This window comes from Festucalex cinctus, chromosome 21, assembly GCF_051991245.1.
Source record: "Festucalex cinctus isolate MCC-2025b chromosome 21, RoL_Fcin_1.0, whole genome shotgun sequence".
Lineage (NCBI taxonomy): Eukaryota > Metazoa > Chordata > Actinopteri > Syngnathiformes > Syngnathidae > Festucalex > Festucalex cinctus.
Window position 1 is genome coordinate 6,764,939 of NC_135431.1, and position 14,569 is coordinate 6,779,507.

A 14,569-nucleotide genomic window follows, 5' to 3' on the forward strand; every position below is an offset into this window, starting at 1 on the left:
CTAAAGCTGAATCTCTGTGGAGAGCCAGTTCTGGGCTGCTGCTGTGACATTTGCTCTTCGAAACTTCATTGCACTGCAAAACATCGCCCTGCTCAGGCGGCTTCCCATTGTCACATGCGATTTCACTTTTACAGATATCGAAATACACATTTAGTTCCTTTAAGACCAAGTCAAATTCTTTTTTCATCTTAAACTCTGGCCACTGGATGGGGTCGGGGGGTGGACTCTTGTACCCGGCAGCATCATTGGAAAACTCTGAAGCAATAACGTCCTCCCCTGATAAAACTTTAGCACAGTTGGCATCAGTGTCAAAACCTCCACTGGGTAAGTCCTCGATGTGACACTCAACTTTAGCACCTCCCTCATGGACTTGGTCCTCCTCCATCTCTTTTGGCATCTCCACATGTTTACCCTCTGCTTTGAGCATGGAGTGGTCCATTTGTGGGAATTTCATCAGCTGCGTGGCCAAGCTGCTGTGAGGACAGTCGTCCCCTTGGACAGCTCCATCATCATCTGGTGACAGTTGGATCTTGTGGAAGTCGTCAAAGCCCCCTGGCACATGGGTGTACTTGGCAAAAGCAGATGGAAATAAGGCGAATCTGTCCATGCAGTTTTGAGCCAGGACACGAACTGTGTTTAGTGAGTGGCGTCTGGGGCTTAACTTGTGAGGGCCCGGTACAACGGCATCACTTAATGAAGCCAAAAGCTCATCTTTACACTCCAGCTTCTCCGCTGTTTGTTGGTAAACAGGGCAAGTTTGGTGTGTGATGTCACGTATCGCTTCCTCTCCTGGTGTCAGTTTGTTGTCCTCTGTTAAGCCTTCCACGAGTGGTTGTTCACTCATATCCTTATTGCTCGGACTATTTTGTTGCATAACCAGCTCGTGTGGTTTGATTTCACCTGTCATTTTTGGGATTTCCTTTGGCTCATCCCTTGTGCCGATTCCAGGCAGCGAATGCTGAACATGCTGGGCCTTCAGGTAGTTGCATCTGACAGGCAAACAGCTGGACTGCTCTTCCAAATGATGTACCGCAATAACACAGCTATGTTGTCTTCCATCCCCAGCTGGAAGAGGTTTTGTCATCCTTTGTGGACTAATGCAAGGACTTGATGTCAAATCACAGCTGTCGTCAAAGCCAGATGTGTTGTGCGTTCCATAGGAGGGAACAGAAAGTGACTCACTTAAGTTCTCTTTTTTGTCTTCATGCTGCTGTGGGTTGCTCTGGTTTGGAGACTGAACTGTCTGATCTGAAGTCGGCTGTAATGGTCTGGCATCAGATGTGGGAGGATGAGGTATTTCCAGCTCACAGACCATTACTGATGAAGGTAATTGTTCACCTGCAATGCTCTCAGAGTTACAGCAGTTCCCTTCAGCCTCTTTGACAGTTTTGCTCCAGACTGCAAGCTCAATTACTCGGTGAGGGTCCGCATCATTATCTCCTTCAGCAGACTCTATGCTGATATTCGCAGACATGTGATTCTCTGCCACGTGATGAACTCTTTCCTTCTCCGTTTCGGCCGCCGTCTCACCATGCTCTCCTCCTGCCTGTCCGAAGTTATCAGGGTTTTGTGTCTCAGTTGAAACGCACTTGGCTGGTGTAGCGTGGTAAGAGATAAGTGACAACTCAGCACATTCGACGGGAGAGGCGATGTCGTTTGTTTCTGTATCGTTAGCTTGGTCATTTGTTTCCCTGTCACACATGTCCACATTTCTTTTATCCTCTGCCAACATTACGGGAACATCCTTATCAGGTGGAGAGACAAATTGAAACTCCTTCATATGACTGAGAGATTTCTCCCCCTCATCCTGTTTCACTCCCTGTTGGAAGATAGTATCAGCGAAATCCTCCTCCTTTTGATTACTGTCATCAAATGCAACAGATTGGCTACAAGTACCCGGAGCAGATTCATGTTGGTCGGAGTCGCAAGGGAAACCTGACTGATATCTGACTTCCGCATCATTCGACAATCCATTTTTAGAAGGTAAGCTGCAATCAGCAAGAGATTTGTCTTCAAGTGCGTTCTCCAGGAGCTGACACTCAAGATATCTTGACATTTCAGGAGTAGAGTCTCCCAAAGTGCAAGACTCTGATAACGGGCTTGGGCCGAGCTTGTTTTGCGGATCATATTTTGTCAGATGGAGTTGACTCACTTCAGTAGTAACACAGACTTCAGGTGTGTTTGAGGTTGTGTCTTCAGCCTGGGGCGCAGCAGTTAATATAGTGTCGTGAATTTGTTCACAAGGTTTTTTGTCCTGAATGTGTCCATTTTGTTCGGTGCATATTAGGTCGGCATCTGTGGGTGAGGCCACAGAATGGCAGCCAACAGTTTGGGGTGTCACTGTATAGTCTATCCGTGGTCTTTTGGGGGAGGGGAGAGAACTTTCTGTCTCCGTTTTAAGGCTGACACTTCCGTGCACATCCATTTTTTGCTTTAGCTGAAACCTGTAAAAAAAAAAAAAAAAAAAAGCCCCCCCCCCAAAAAAATCTATATATTGCATAGCCAAGACAAAGTAAAGAGACAATAATGCTTACCTGTCATTCACTGACGGGTGAGAAGTCAAAAATGTAGTCAGTAGCAACAAGACTGTTGAAATGAATGAATAGTTTACATTTAAGTCTTACTTTAAAATATTTATCTCCATTCCATCAACTAAAGCAAAAATGTCCAAATTTATATATTAAATGTAATAAATTGATATTTTGTTAACTATGTCAACACGACCAAACTATTTTTTTATTTTACTTAACTGTCAACTGCCCTAAGTGTTGTCAACACAAATATTTTCTTTACAAAATATGTTGCATGTGTCCCTACTACTTGTCTAAACACGGCATTCTGATTAATAATGCTTTTGTGGAATATGAGTCAAGTAGCAAAATCTGCTCATTTTTATCCATCTCAGGGGGGTGACCATTTTGCCACTTGCTGTCCACTGAAAATGACATCACAGTTGCTCAGGGCTCAGGTATTTCTGTTTGTTCTCTTTTGTTTTGAACGTGTCTTGTTTTCATTGACTATCCACTAGTGACAAAAAAAATAATAAAATAAAAATACTATTTGTATTAAATTAGTGTTTTTTTTTTTATTTTTTTATTAACCATTATTTTTAAAATCTTGAGGATGAAACTCAAGCGTCTTACGTACAAGTATCCTGTCAACTGGTCAGAGAAGTAACCTTTGCTAAAGGCGACATACAGGAACCTTTCCTCAAAATTTGTAGAATTTGAATGCTCCTATTCTCCAAGTACCTCAAGGTCATCTCGCTTGGATGGGATAGGAAAATTAATTTCCTAGGCAAAAACTAGAATCCGAAGCAGCCCCTGTTTTCTGAAGCTGAGCCGTGATTGTCGATAACTGTTGTGTTTGTTGATGCTTGTTGGTGTTGCTTTTTTAATTGCGTAAAACACATTTAGTTGCCTTGAAATGAGCTCTAGAAATAAAACTACATTGCCTTGCCTTGTAACCTCTTATCCTTATAAATAATTATAAAGAATTTTAAAATCCGGAAGTTTTAGATCGATTACAAATATATGATGCTAAAGTACCTATATTGAAGTGGGAGCATTACTACCCATATGTCTTAATGACATAATGTTTTTGTTTTTTTGGTGTTGTTTGTTTTTTGTTTTCGTCACGTCACAGCTGCTGAAAAATTAATGGCGGGCCACAAATGGCCCCCGGGCCACAAATGGCCCCCGGGCCGTCGTTTGGAACCCTCTAATATTGCACTCATGGGTGGGCTAGTAAAAAACACATGTTCACATTTATTTCCACAGTCATTAATTAATTTATTTTTTGGAAAGTTTTTACCGTATTTTCAGCATTTTTTTTTTGTGTGTGTTTCTGTTTAGCTGGTAATACATATAGCTAATTGCATCATTCAAGTGGGGAATGAAACGACATAGTTTTTCAAAATGTTGAGAAAATTAGCTAAGAGAAATATTGTACATTAAAAATAATAATAATCATCATCATCTGTATCGCTAACTAGCATAACAAGCCCCTTACATCATAAAGCTAACGCAAACGCATTAATCCATTCAGTTGTTTCTGAATACCGGGTTCTTTATTAATCTATATTCATTAATTTACGGTATATCTATAAAGAATAAGAGGAAGAATAAACAGTAACTCACCCACTCAACCTACCTTTAAACCAGCCTGCAGGTTTAAATTAACCAGGAGCCCAAGACAGGAAGCCACTTTCGAACTAGTTAACGTCTAGCTTGAAATAGCTTCCCGGTCGAGAAGCTTGTGTGGCGGCAAACTGGTGGCGGCTGCTGAGGAATGACGTCACTTCTCACTCATTTCTAATTTAACTTAAATGTTTGGGTGTCACATTCAGACACATTCATTGTTAGTTGTACTTTGCCAATTCTTTATGCGTCGCTGTATTTCGCCCGTGCGCTAAAAGGCTGTTTTATGCCATTTCGTGTCACGCGCAGCGAAAGGGAAGCATTAACCACACACACACACACACACACACACACACACACACACACCAGCATAGAGATAAGCGCATCTCTCCCTCTCCCCCTGCGTGCCTTCTTGCTCAGTGCATCACGGCAGTGTGCGTTTAGCAGCATCATCCTACGCACCTGCACCGCTCACTATCAGTCTCTACTACATTACAATAAACACAATTGAAAAAAAAGGGGGAAAAAACGAGAAAATACAAGCTTGTGGCACGACAAAGTACGCTTCCTTCCCCCCCCCCCGCCCCCCTCGCAGTTTTGGACCTCTCCAGACCGTTAGATCGGACTTTCCTCCTCGACTTTCCAGGTAGGAGATGCCACACCATTATCTTTATTTGCGCATTTACATGTTATTATTTAATGTGTACCTGCATGATGCTATGTTGTGTGCGTCATCCGCTCTGCTCCCATTGGAATAATAGTGGATAGTTTAGACGACAATGGTGTAAAGATCACCGAACTCACTCTTAAACCATAAAGTCAGTATGAGTTTTGGGGGCACAAAATTTGCATGAGGACGCTTCTCTTGTCACAAGTCTGCTCGACTTGTATTATTAGAAATCGTTTACATATAAGTGCAAGTTGCAACTCTGCATGTGTGAGAGGATGGAGATGTAGTCTTTTTTTTTTTTTTCCCCTACATCACGCCATCTGCCACTTTTTTTGCCAAGCAGTGCAGGTTGACCACACCTCCTCATCTTTTTTTCCCATAATGATCGCACCCTTGCTTATGCAGACAATCCACACAAATACGAACACACGTGTGCATTGAAAAAAAATATGTTTCCAGTGCACTATCAACCTGCATTGTCCAAGATTATTTTCCTCTCCTGTCAGGGCTCCTTCTCAAGGTCATCCCCTGTAAGAGAATGATGGTAAGGGAGACTGTGTTATGTAATAGCCATCCCACCGCCTGACCGTGGGGCCGGTCTGCTGCACGTTGTTCACAAGGGATGTTAGATCAACCTTGGCAATATGTCTTCATAACTGCATACATGCTGACGACTGTGAGTCATTATTTCCCTGCACTAGCCATAAGGGTTAGAGGACAAAAAGCTATTTAGTCCGGAGTCATTGTACGTGTGCGCTTCTGTGTTAGACTTGGACTGTGGAACTCTTTTTGTCAACGAAAATAGACATGTGATTAATTGTTATGCACTACAGGTTTTCCAGTGTTGCAAAATATTGCAAAGCAAGATAAGTGTGTCTCCTTTCAGTTTGAACTCCCAAGCGCACGTACGTTGCACCCTTTGTGAGAATCATAGCCTACCCCCTATATACTAACAAGCCACATAAGTAACCCATGTACAGATTGTGTCCCATGTTGGTGGTAGCAGGTTATACTTTGGAATCTATCCAGAGCTCACACACACCACTCCGAAAACACACATCTGTCTTCTGGCACCAGCTGCCACGAGGCTCGGCCCATCTCGTCTGACAACGTAGAGTAAAAGTCGAAACGCTGTTACGATATGATCCGTTTACTCACTTTCACCACCGCACCATAACTCAGGATATTTTTTAACAGTCCATTCAAGGTTGCTACCAAGCTAAGCTGAGAGTTCTGTACTTCACTGCACAAGTGAATGCATGAGTTGCAAGTCGACCTATTGGAGCTTGGTTCAGGTTTTACTTTTCTTTTTTCTTTTTTTTTTTTCTTTTTTTTTAACTCATTCACTGCCACTGACGGTTAAAGACGTCAAAGCTCCATTTTAACTGTGCTGGCAGTGAATGAGTTATTGATTGAGTTCTGATGAAAAATCGGTATAATAGCAGCATTAGTCAAGTGAATTTTTGGTCATATTTGTTAAAACAGTCATTATGACCTCTGGAAAAAAAAACTGCCATCTTGTGCCTCTTAAGAAACAATCATGCCTGGGAAAAACAACTAATCAGAGACTTGGCTTACGAGGTGTCAATCATTTGTTGCACACGTGCAGGCACAACCAGTGGCCTCACAAAAAATGAAATTTTAAACAAAATCAATAATTTAGAATTGCAGTTTATTGTTTGTATGGAGTTGACTGTTGATTGTCGTAAAACAATTGTGGCACTTTTGATCACACAACCAGCTAGGGTGCTGAAGTACACAATTATGTTGAGGATTCAGATAAGATTCTGTTTTTGAGAATTTCAAAACATTAAACACCCCCCCAAAAAAACAGTTCTACATGAGAGATAGATCTATATGTTTTTTTTTTTCCAGGACTGATACTAATTAGTAGTAGTCAAGGACGCCGGTAACCGATATTTGGAGTCGATATTCATTCTCACAAAAAGGAAAAATATTGGCATCAAAATAAAATAAAAATACAAACTCCACCTTTGATTTTTTTTTTTAAGCAAATGTCCATCGAACAACTTTTAGGGTTCGTAAAATATTGGAGCTAAAAAAAAATCTTGTCAATAGACAGTTTGTTTTAAAAATCTAAGCAAAAGTTCAAGGATCTCCCAGGGGCAGCAGCATGTCTACAAAAGTTAAGTAAAATAACATAAATAATAGTAACTAAAACGTAAGTAAATAGCTCCCTATTGTTTTCTACAGTAAATAGTTTCTTTTCAACCAGTTCAGGGTGGGATAGGCTCCAGCACCCCCCTTGTGAGGAGTAAGTGGTTAAATTAAGAAAATGGATGGATAAAGTTTTCTAACATTTCACAATATCTGTTTTATTACATTTCAAACAAAAACAGACAGTGCAGAAAGTTCCCAATGTCAGAAACATCTATGAAAATTGAAATAATTAGTTCCCTAAAGTTATTTTTCCTCCCTTGTACACTTTTTTTTAAATCTCTTATTGACCGTGTGACTCTTCAAAATGGCCGATGCCGCGATTCGTCAAAATGTGAACAGCCGATAATCGGTCTATCCCTGCTCTACATATTAGTTCTCTTCAGATGTCTCGCAATTGTTCATTGTACTTAAATTTTTTATTTATTTATTTTTTAACATACTACAACTTGGAAACCAAAATGTCAAGGATTGGGAAAAAAAAATACGGTTAAATTTGGTTTGGGCAGTAAATGTGTGGAAGAATAACGCAGCTGACATGTATGACACTTCTGGCTTAATAGATTGTATTGGTTTTGATTGGATGCGTTTAAATATGAAACAAACTAATGAAACTAGGACAAGCAGCTGATTAAAGGAAGCAAGAAAAGGTGTATGTCACACAGCTGCCCTTATTACTAAACGCAAACGCAGCCCTTGACGTCATTCAAACACAATTCTGCCTACTCAGAGAACACACGCAAACTTTTTGCTTTGGTTGCACGGTCAGAGTTCTCTCGAAATCTCGGTTTTCACTACTGATGAATCACTATTCTATTTTTGTAAGAAAAGACAAACATCTTTGTGTTTCGTTTTTGCGCGCAGGCAAAATGGGGAAACAGAACAGCAAGCTGACCCCCGAGGTGATGGAAGATCTGGTGAAGAATACAGAATTCAATGAACATGAGCTGAAGCAGTGGTACAAGGGCTTCCTGAAGGACTGTCCCACCGGACGTCTTAACCTAGAGGAGTTCCAGCAGCTCTATGTCAAGGTGAATCACACAGTTACATGTATCACGTTCATACTTGTAGATAGAAATGTCAATACCCACATTCTAAACCTGCCATTTGGTTTAGAACTACTTATAAGTCAAGCTAGACTAGTGAATACAAAGTAAAGACATTTAAGCACATGACCAACCAACCATACACATAACCAAGAAGATTAACTATGTCTCTTTACGAGTTTGGTCATTTGTAGTTTTTTGTTCCTTTGGGGTCATTTAAATGACGGTAAAATTCATTCTATTGAGTCTATTGTCGCAGGAGAGATACACATACAGCACCTAGCATATTAGCGTACTACTAGCTAAGCGCAATACTAGCATCTTTTATACCAACAAGCGCGTTTGTGAGAGACACATTCTGCCAAGAACGTTCAAGCACATTCTAAAAAGGCAGATATGACCATTTTCTAAACAAGAACTGTTTTTGAGTTTATACTGTACCTGCTGCTAATTTGAACTGGGTTGTGAAGTGAAACGTGTGTTATATTGTCATCTCTATATGAAACGTTTCAAACATTCGAAGAATTTTTTTTTTGAGTTGATAGTTGAGTGGTATGGAGAAACATCATCCAAAATTCTACACTGTATATCCATTTTAATTAGTTTTGAGGGAAAAGAAGATGCTTACCGATACCAGCACGTTGTAATCTGTTAAAACAATTAATTAGCTTAGTCTGAACTTGTTCAACAAACTTTAATTGAATTGTGAGGCTAGATTCATCTTTAAAAATAATAATAATAATAAAAAGTTCTGATCAAACTGTTGCAGCAATTGTTTTGATTTGGATTCATTCTGAGAAACAAGCAGAGGTTGGATCCCAAAAGCGCAGACACAAATAAGATTTGAACTCTTTATTCGCATAACATCGAGAGGCGTAGAACAAACTTGACTACTGTAGACGAGAAACAACGAGAATGTATCAAGAATCACGAGACGCTAAGCTAACTTGGGCTGTGGAGGTGCACAGAGGAACAGAAGTAATAATCCGACAAAAAACACACACTTCTCAGACATCTTATATAGACAGTGAATCGATTTGATTGGTTGTGGGTAACAGGACTGACATGGAATTATCTGACTGGCTGTTGACTAAATAAAGAGATTAAATATTCCTGACATCACATAGCTCCTGACATCACATAGCATTTTACCAGTTGAAACCAGATGCTGGTTACATCAGTTCAAAACAGACTTGACCGTACATAACCCTGGCCCCAAATAACACACAGGCAAAACACGGTCATGACACACTCAGCATAAAGGACACATTGCATTGAACAATTAACATTATGTTGATTATAAATTGATGATATTAGATAAGATCTATTGGCATGTTCCCATTCGACGTTCCTGTATCTGGGCAGAAAACCAACAGAGAAGCACATATCAGATTGGCCTCTACTCACGTTGATATGTAGCCTACTGTATCTCATCTACTGTATCTCATTAACTCATTCACTCCCAGCCATTTTCACAGAAGCAATCCCGTTCGCTCCCGGCTGTTTTACTGGATTTTGACTGATTTTGCAAGGCCCACAGAATATTGTGTTCGATTGCTACAAAGGCATGGAACCTATCAAAAGCAAGATTAAAGTCTCTTCTTTCATCAGGGGGGGGGGGGGGGGGGGGAGTATGTTTCTATCTGTTTCCGTTTTGCAGCAATTAGCATTAGAAGAGAGCTAAGTTTCATCAGTTTTCACAAATCTATTCAAAATTGTAAGTAATTGAGCTTTTTTTCTACATGGCCCTGGTTGATCTCCTTTGCTCTGCTGCCACCTGCTGGCTGTTTGTGTAATAACTACCATTTCTGCAACCGTTCTTTGCAGTTGAGAGGCTGCATCAAAGCCTTCTGTATGCTCTAGCATAAAAAACAAAACAAAACGTATAAATACGTCTTTGGGACACTTAGAACATTAAAAAAAAAAAGCGCATTTATACGTTATTGGGAGCAAATGAGTTAAGCAGCCGGTGTGAATTTATTCAAGGACTTATTCCCGTAATTTCATTAAGTCTTGTGAGCAGTGATGATTTCAGAATTAAACTCACAATGTGACAAAATAACAGCGATACTAATTTAGACCCTGACAAGTGGGAGGGATTCTTTGAGAAACTATTTGTTGGCTGTCTGGCATTTTTAGAAGAAAATAATTTTCATGAACCTGCGTTAAATTGGTATATAATTGCTGCTGATTGTATTTGTGTTTACATGAGTCTATTTTTTTTTTCCATTTCATTTGTGTTTAATCACATTATGTACAATTCTTCCGACTTCAGATGCCAGCCTGCATTGTGAGTAGTGTAAGAATAAGCATTAATCTTTTATAACCGGTGCCAGGAAATGCCAGAGGGTGCCGCAGTTACATAAGACCCTCCTGCACGGGCACTGAGGTCACGAGTGCACTTCCTTTAAATGCCAATGGAGCTCACGCATCAGCTCCCAACCAGAAAAGAAAGAGACAAACTTTTGCGTCATGGCCTTGAAAAAAATCTCACAGCCGAGCTCAATGCTCCTGTTAAAATTGTTCCAATTGGAATTACCCAAAAGAATTTTTACAAAAAGGGAAATCTGCACCAAAAAAAAAAAAAAAAAAAGCCAACACGGACTTGAACATTGCTGTAGGTTGAAGGGAAAATCCCATTATTGATGCATCCTATTGTGTTTCTAGGCAACAGTGAATCCATGATAGGGCTTTATTTAAATCCAGCCAGCTGATAAGTGGAAAAACGGTCGGCTGTGACCTCACATTAACAGGACACATTGTTCCTGTGAAGAGTGACTGTGACTGCGTGTCTGTATATATGGCGGGTGGGTGTGTTCATATTTGGTCGGAGCAGTGTTAGCCGGAAACCAAGAGGCAAAGACAGGAAAAGTATGCATGTATGTGTGCATTATTTATTCGTTATTAACTGTGATGGAGTCATGCAACACAACAATGAGAGAGCAGTTGTGGACTCACACCTGTGCACTCAGATTATTATTATTTTTTTTAATTTACACTACTGCGATCATTTCTGTGTTTTTTTTCCCGCCATGATGGATTTGCACCTCTCATGAAAATAGAGACCAATGTGTTAAAGTGTAAAAAAACGTTATTAATTTTTCAGACATATATTCATTTTCATATGCAAATTATCCTCTTTAGGACAGTTGTTTGCACCCAGGACTGGTCACTAGTGATAGACCCATGTGTTTTTTTGTTTGTTTTTTTTTTTCCTTCCAAGGCCAATGCCAATACTGATTATTAGTAGTCAATCGATATTCCATAACCGATATTCCAAGCCAATATTAATTTGCAGTAACAGAGAAAAGATTAGCGTCAGAATAAAAACAACAACAACAAGAACTGAAATTATATAAAGTTCTATCTTAATTCATGTCATATCATTTTGGTCAATTACACTGAATGAAAAACTTTGACGTAGAATTCGAAATTAGCTTCGAGTTATGCAGTGCTATTTGTTGACACCAGTGCAGCCCAAATGGATGGGTGACTAGTTGTGACAATTCATTCATTGAAGCGCTTTATACATCAGTGTGTGAAATTTCACATCCCAGACACATCATATCCTTTGTAAGTCATTTGGAACAAGAGTTGGTGATGATTCCGGAAACACTGGTGTGATAGTTTGTCCTAAAGTTTTTTTGTCTCTCTTTTGATACAACACACGTGCAAGGACGGCCACGAAGAAGTATTGAAGTCTTAACTCTATCTAAAATGTTATTTCCTCTCTTGCCTGAGGTGGTTTGCAGCTCTTTTTGGATCACGTTTTTAGTGTAGTAGAAGAAAGTTTTCCAATTGACCTCACATACAGTAGGTAAACATGTCATTACAATGGATGTTTCCACTTTCATTATGTAGCTCCAGCTCACTCCCCTCATGGGAACCCCATAACAAACAAACAGTCACGCTACCACGTTGTAAGCATCCCATTATGGAAGGTAATACTAACATAACCACAATAGTTGGAAACCACAGACACTTTATTAGTGTTTTGAATTGCGTTCAAACACACACGAGGGGGCATGAATATTTTAAATGTTCTGTAATTTCATACGATTATAATATTTGTTTTTCTTGAAATGCTAAATATATATATATATCATGATAAATCGTGACACTTTGTCCACGATAGATTATCAATACGCCAAACGCAAGTATCGCGATATTTGTAGTTAATATACAGCCACTATAACGGCTCCATTGTTCATTACTTATTGAGCAATTACTTGGCAGGCCACTAGGGGGAGCACCTCATAAGAATGGCGGGGAAATGTACGCAAGTCTTCAGGCGAAGAAGAATCACAAGATACTTTGTACTTGTGTAAGACATTTATCTGTCCAGCAACTTTTGCATTCGTTTCTATGAAAAATGTGTATTATATCGTAAATTTTAACATTTTAAAACACATTTTATGTTCAGACTTTTTGAAGCACACAATTTCTGAGGAATATTATCGTGAGATAATCATTACGTGAGCCTTGTATCGCATATCGTATCGTATCGTGAGGTACCCTTGAGTAGGCACCGGTACTGACACCAAGTAACGATACCACTTTTTTTTAAAATCAAAAATACAACACCCCCCGCCACAAACCCTGCCAAAAAACTGCCAACTTTAAAGAATGAAATCCCACTATAGCATTTTTTTTTCTCTTCTGATTCTTCACACCAGCATCTACTCTCACTGGTCGCTGAATTAGTTGAGGCTGGTGTTCGTGGCTCTCACTGTGCTTCATCTATCCTTACTTCCTTCCTTTCTTTCTTTCTTTAGTCTTTCCTCTGGTCTCTTGAGGTCTCCCTAATCTGTTGGAGTTTAGATGGTTCTGGGGTTGGCGAATGATTCTGGTTTTGTCACTGTGGGTGGTAGGTGGAGTCTGATTGGTGCTGGATTTCACTTTGTCTCCTCTTTCTTTCCTTTGATCCTTCCTCTGGTCTCCTGACAACTTCACAACACTGAAGTATCCGGTTAAGGTGAAGGGTATGGGATTTTTTTTTTAACGGGTTTCAGGTGAATTAAAGAGAACAAACTCACACACGCGCGGAGGTTGGCATCGTCATTGACTGGAATTGATGATTGATGAAGCACTTTCAGCGAATGCTTGATAATGCGAAGCCTCGTAAAAATACATGGATTGAGAAGTGTACTCACCGCGATCGACAGAAGTAATCCTGCTTCACTTGGTGCTCAGTCTGTGCATTTTTAGATTGTAGATTATGGATATATGCATGCACCATCAACAATCAAGGAGGAGGTTGAACGACTTGGTGGCGCTGTATAAATAATGCAGCCACATTACGGACATCCTGAAAATGTAGAATAAGAGCGAGCGCGCCACTGTTGCATCACATCACACGCTTACGCATGAATTCTCACTCTACCCTCTCTTGCTTCCGCTCCTCTCTGCCATTGTCTTCGTGCCTGAATAAGCGTGAGGCTACAAGCTGATGATGAGCATTTAAAAATGTGGTCTCACCTCACTCAAGCTGCTTGCGGATGTGAAATATGTTGCCAGGCAAACTGCGTCACAACGAGCGAGGTTCACCTGCCAAACCTGGCAGCCAAGCAATGAGTCACACTCTGCTTGTTGCCCTGCTTGGCTGCCCCGTCGGTATCTGATTTTGAACAGAGTCAGCACAGGAGGCAGGAAATGGCAACAGTGTGAATATTGCATACTTGTCAGGTTGTTATGTTGACAAATTCATCCCTCAAGCCAAAAAGGGAAATCTGATAATGCAGTCAAATGTGCACACAAATTCCTCGTTTCATCCACTAGTTGGCTGATTGTGCTACTTGTTTCACATTATTTCATACACTGTTGGACTAATGCCATAGTGCTCACTAGAGTAGTTACAATAAAGGTGCATTGTGGAGTTTGTCACCTTTTTACTCGCAACTGCCAGCTTTGGCCTAAAGCGTAACTGCAGCCTCTGTATCAGGTGTCGTGCATGGTACATGTGCTTGTATCAACTATTCTTTTATTTATTTATTTTTTTAGTTTTCTTGTAATTTTATATTCCATCCCACTTGTGTCATATGCTAGCTAACACAACACTGTTAGTCATTGTTATGTTCATGTTTCTTGGACGGATTGTAATTAGGATAAATGCCCTTTTAGGATCAATAACGTAATCTGAAATATATTAAAATATGTGACAGCAACATGAAAAATACGTTTTTGGAGCTTCAGCGGAAGTGGTGTTTTCCTCCATTTGCCCCACTATGAGAAATTCTAGCGAGCACCAGCCCCTCCCAACCGGAGAAAACGAGCGAGTGCTCACTTTATGACATCATAAGGTGCGGACCCAGCTCTGAGACCTCCATGGGATAGTGACCCCTTACGAAACGAAAATATATTTACCAATATATTATTTGAAATATATTGCAACATATTCAAATATATTATTTCCCAGTATATACAACAATATATTATATATTGTAAATATATGGAATTTTATATTAGTGATAATATATTACACAAGATATTATATCTTCATGTAATATATTGTAATATATTGCAAAATATCCAAAAAA

The 14,569-nt window shown here is 39.9% G+C and overlaps 2 protein-coding genes across 14 annotated transcripts in view; one reads left to right on the forward strand and one right to left on the reverse strand.

Annotated features, from left to right (window-relative positions):
- fam49a (family with sequence similarity 49 member A) overlaps positions 1 to 4,683 on the reverse strand; it is a 73,161-nt gene extending 68,478 nt beyond the window's left edge. For 11 of the 12 annotated variants that reach the window (XR_013281300.1, XR_013281299.1, XR_013281296.1 and 8 more), the window contains exons 1-3: positions 4,153 to 4,683; positions 2,535 to 2,586; positions 1 to 2,444 (exon numbers count right to left, since the gene is read on the reverse strand). The gene's annotated coding sequence lies outside the window, so the exon portion shown is untranslated. Of the gene's footprint in view, positions 2,445 to 2,534; positions 2,587 to 4,139 lie in introns of all 12 variants that reach the window. The other variant, XR_013281298.1, reaches the window with a different exon arrangement.
- The window catches only part of vsnl1a (visinin-like 1a), a 27,275-nt gene continuing 14,534 nt past the window's right edge, over positions 1,829 to 14,569 (forward strand). Inside the window, exons 1-2 of one of the 2 annotated variants that reach the window (XM_077511136.1) lie at positions 1,829 to 1,983; positions 7,852 to 8,018. In XM_077511136.1, the coding sequence (XP_077367262.1) occupies positions 7,857 to 8,018 (162 nt within the window). In that variant the 5' untranslated portion in view covers positions 1,829 to 1,983; positions 7,852 to 7,856. Of the gene's footprint in view, positions 1,984 to 4,518; positions 4,786 to 7,851; positions 8,019 to 14,569 lie in introns of those variants that run through there. The other variant, XM_077511135.1, reaches the window with a different exon arrangement.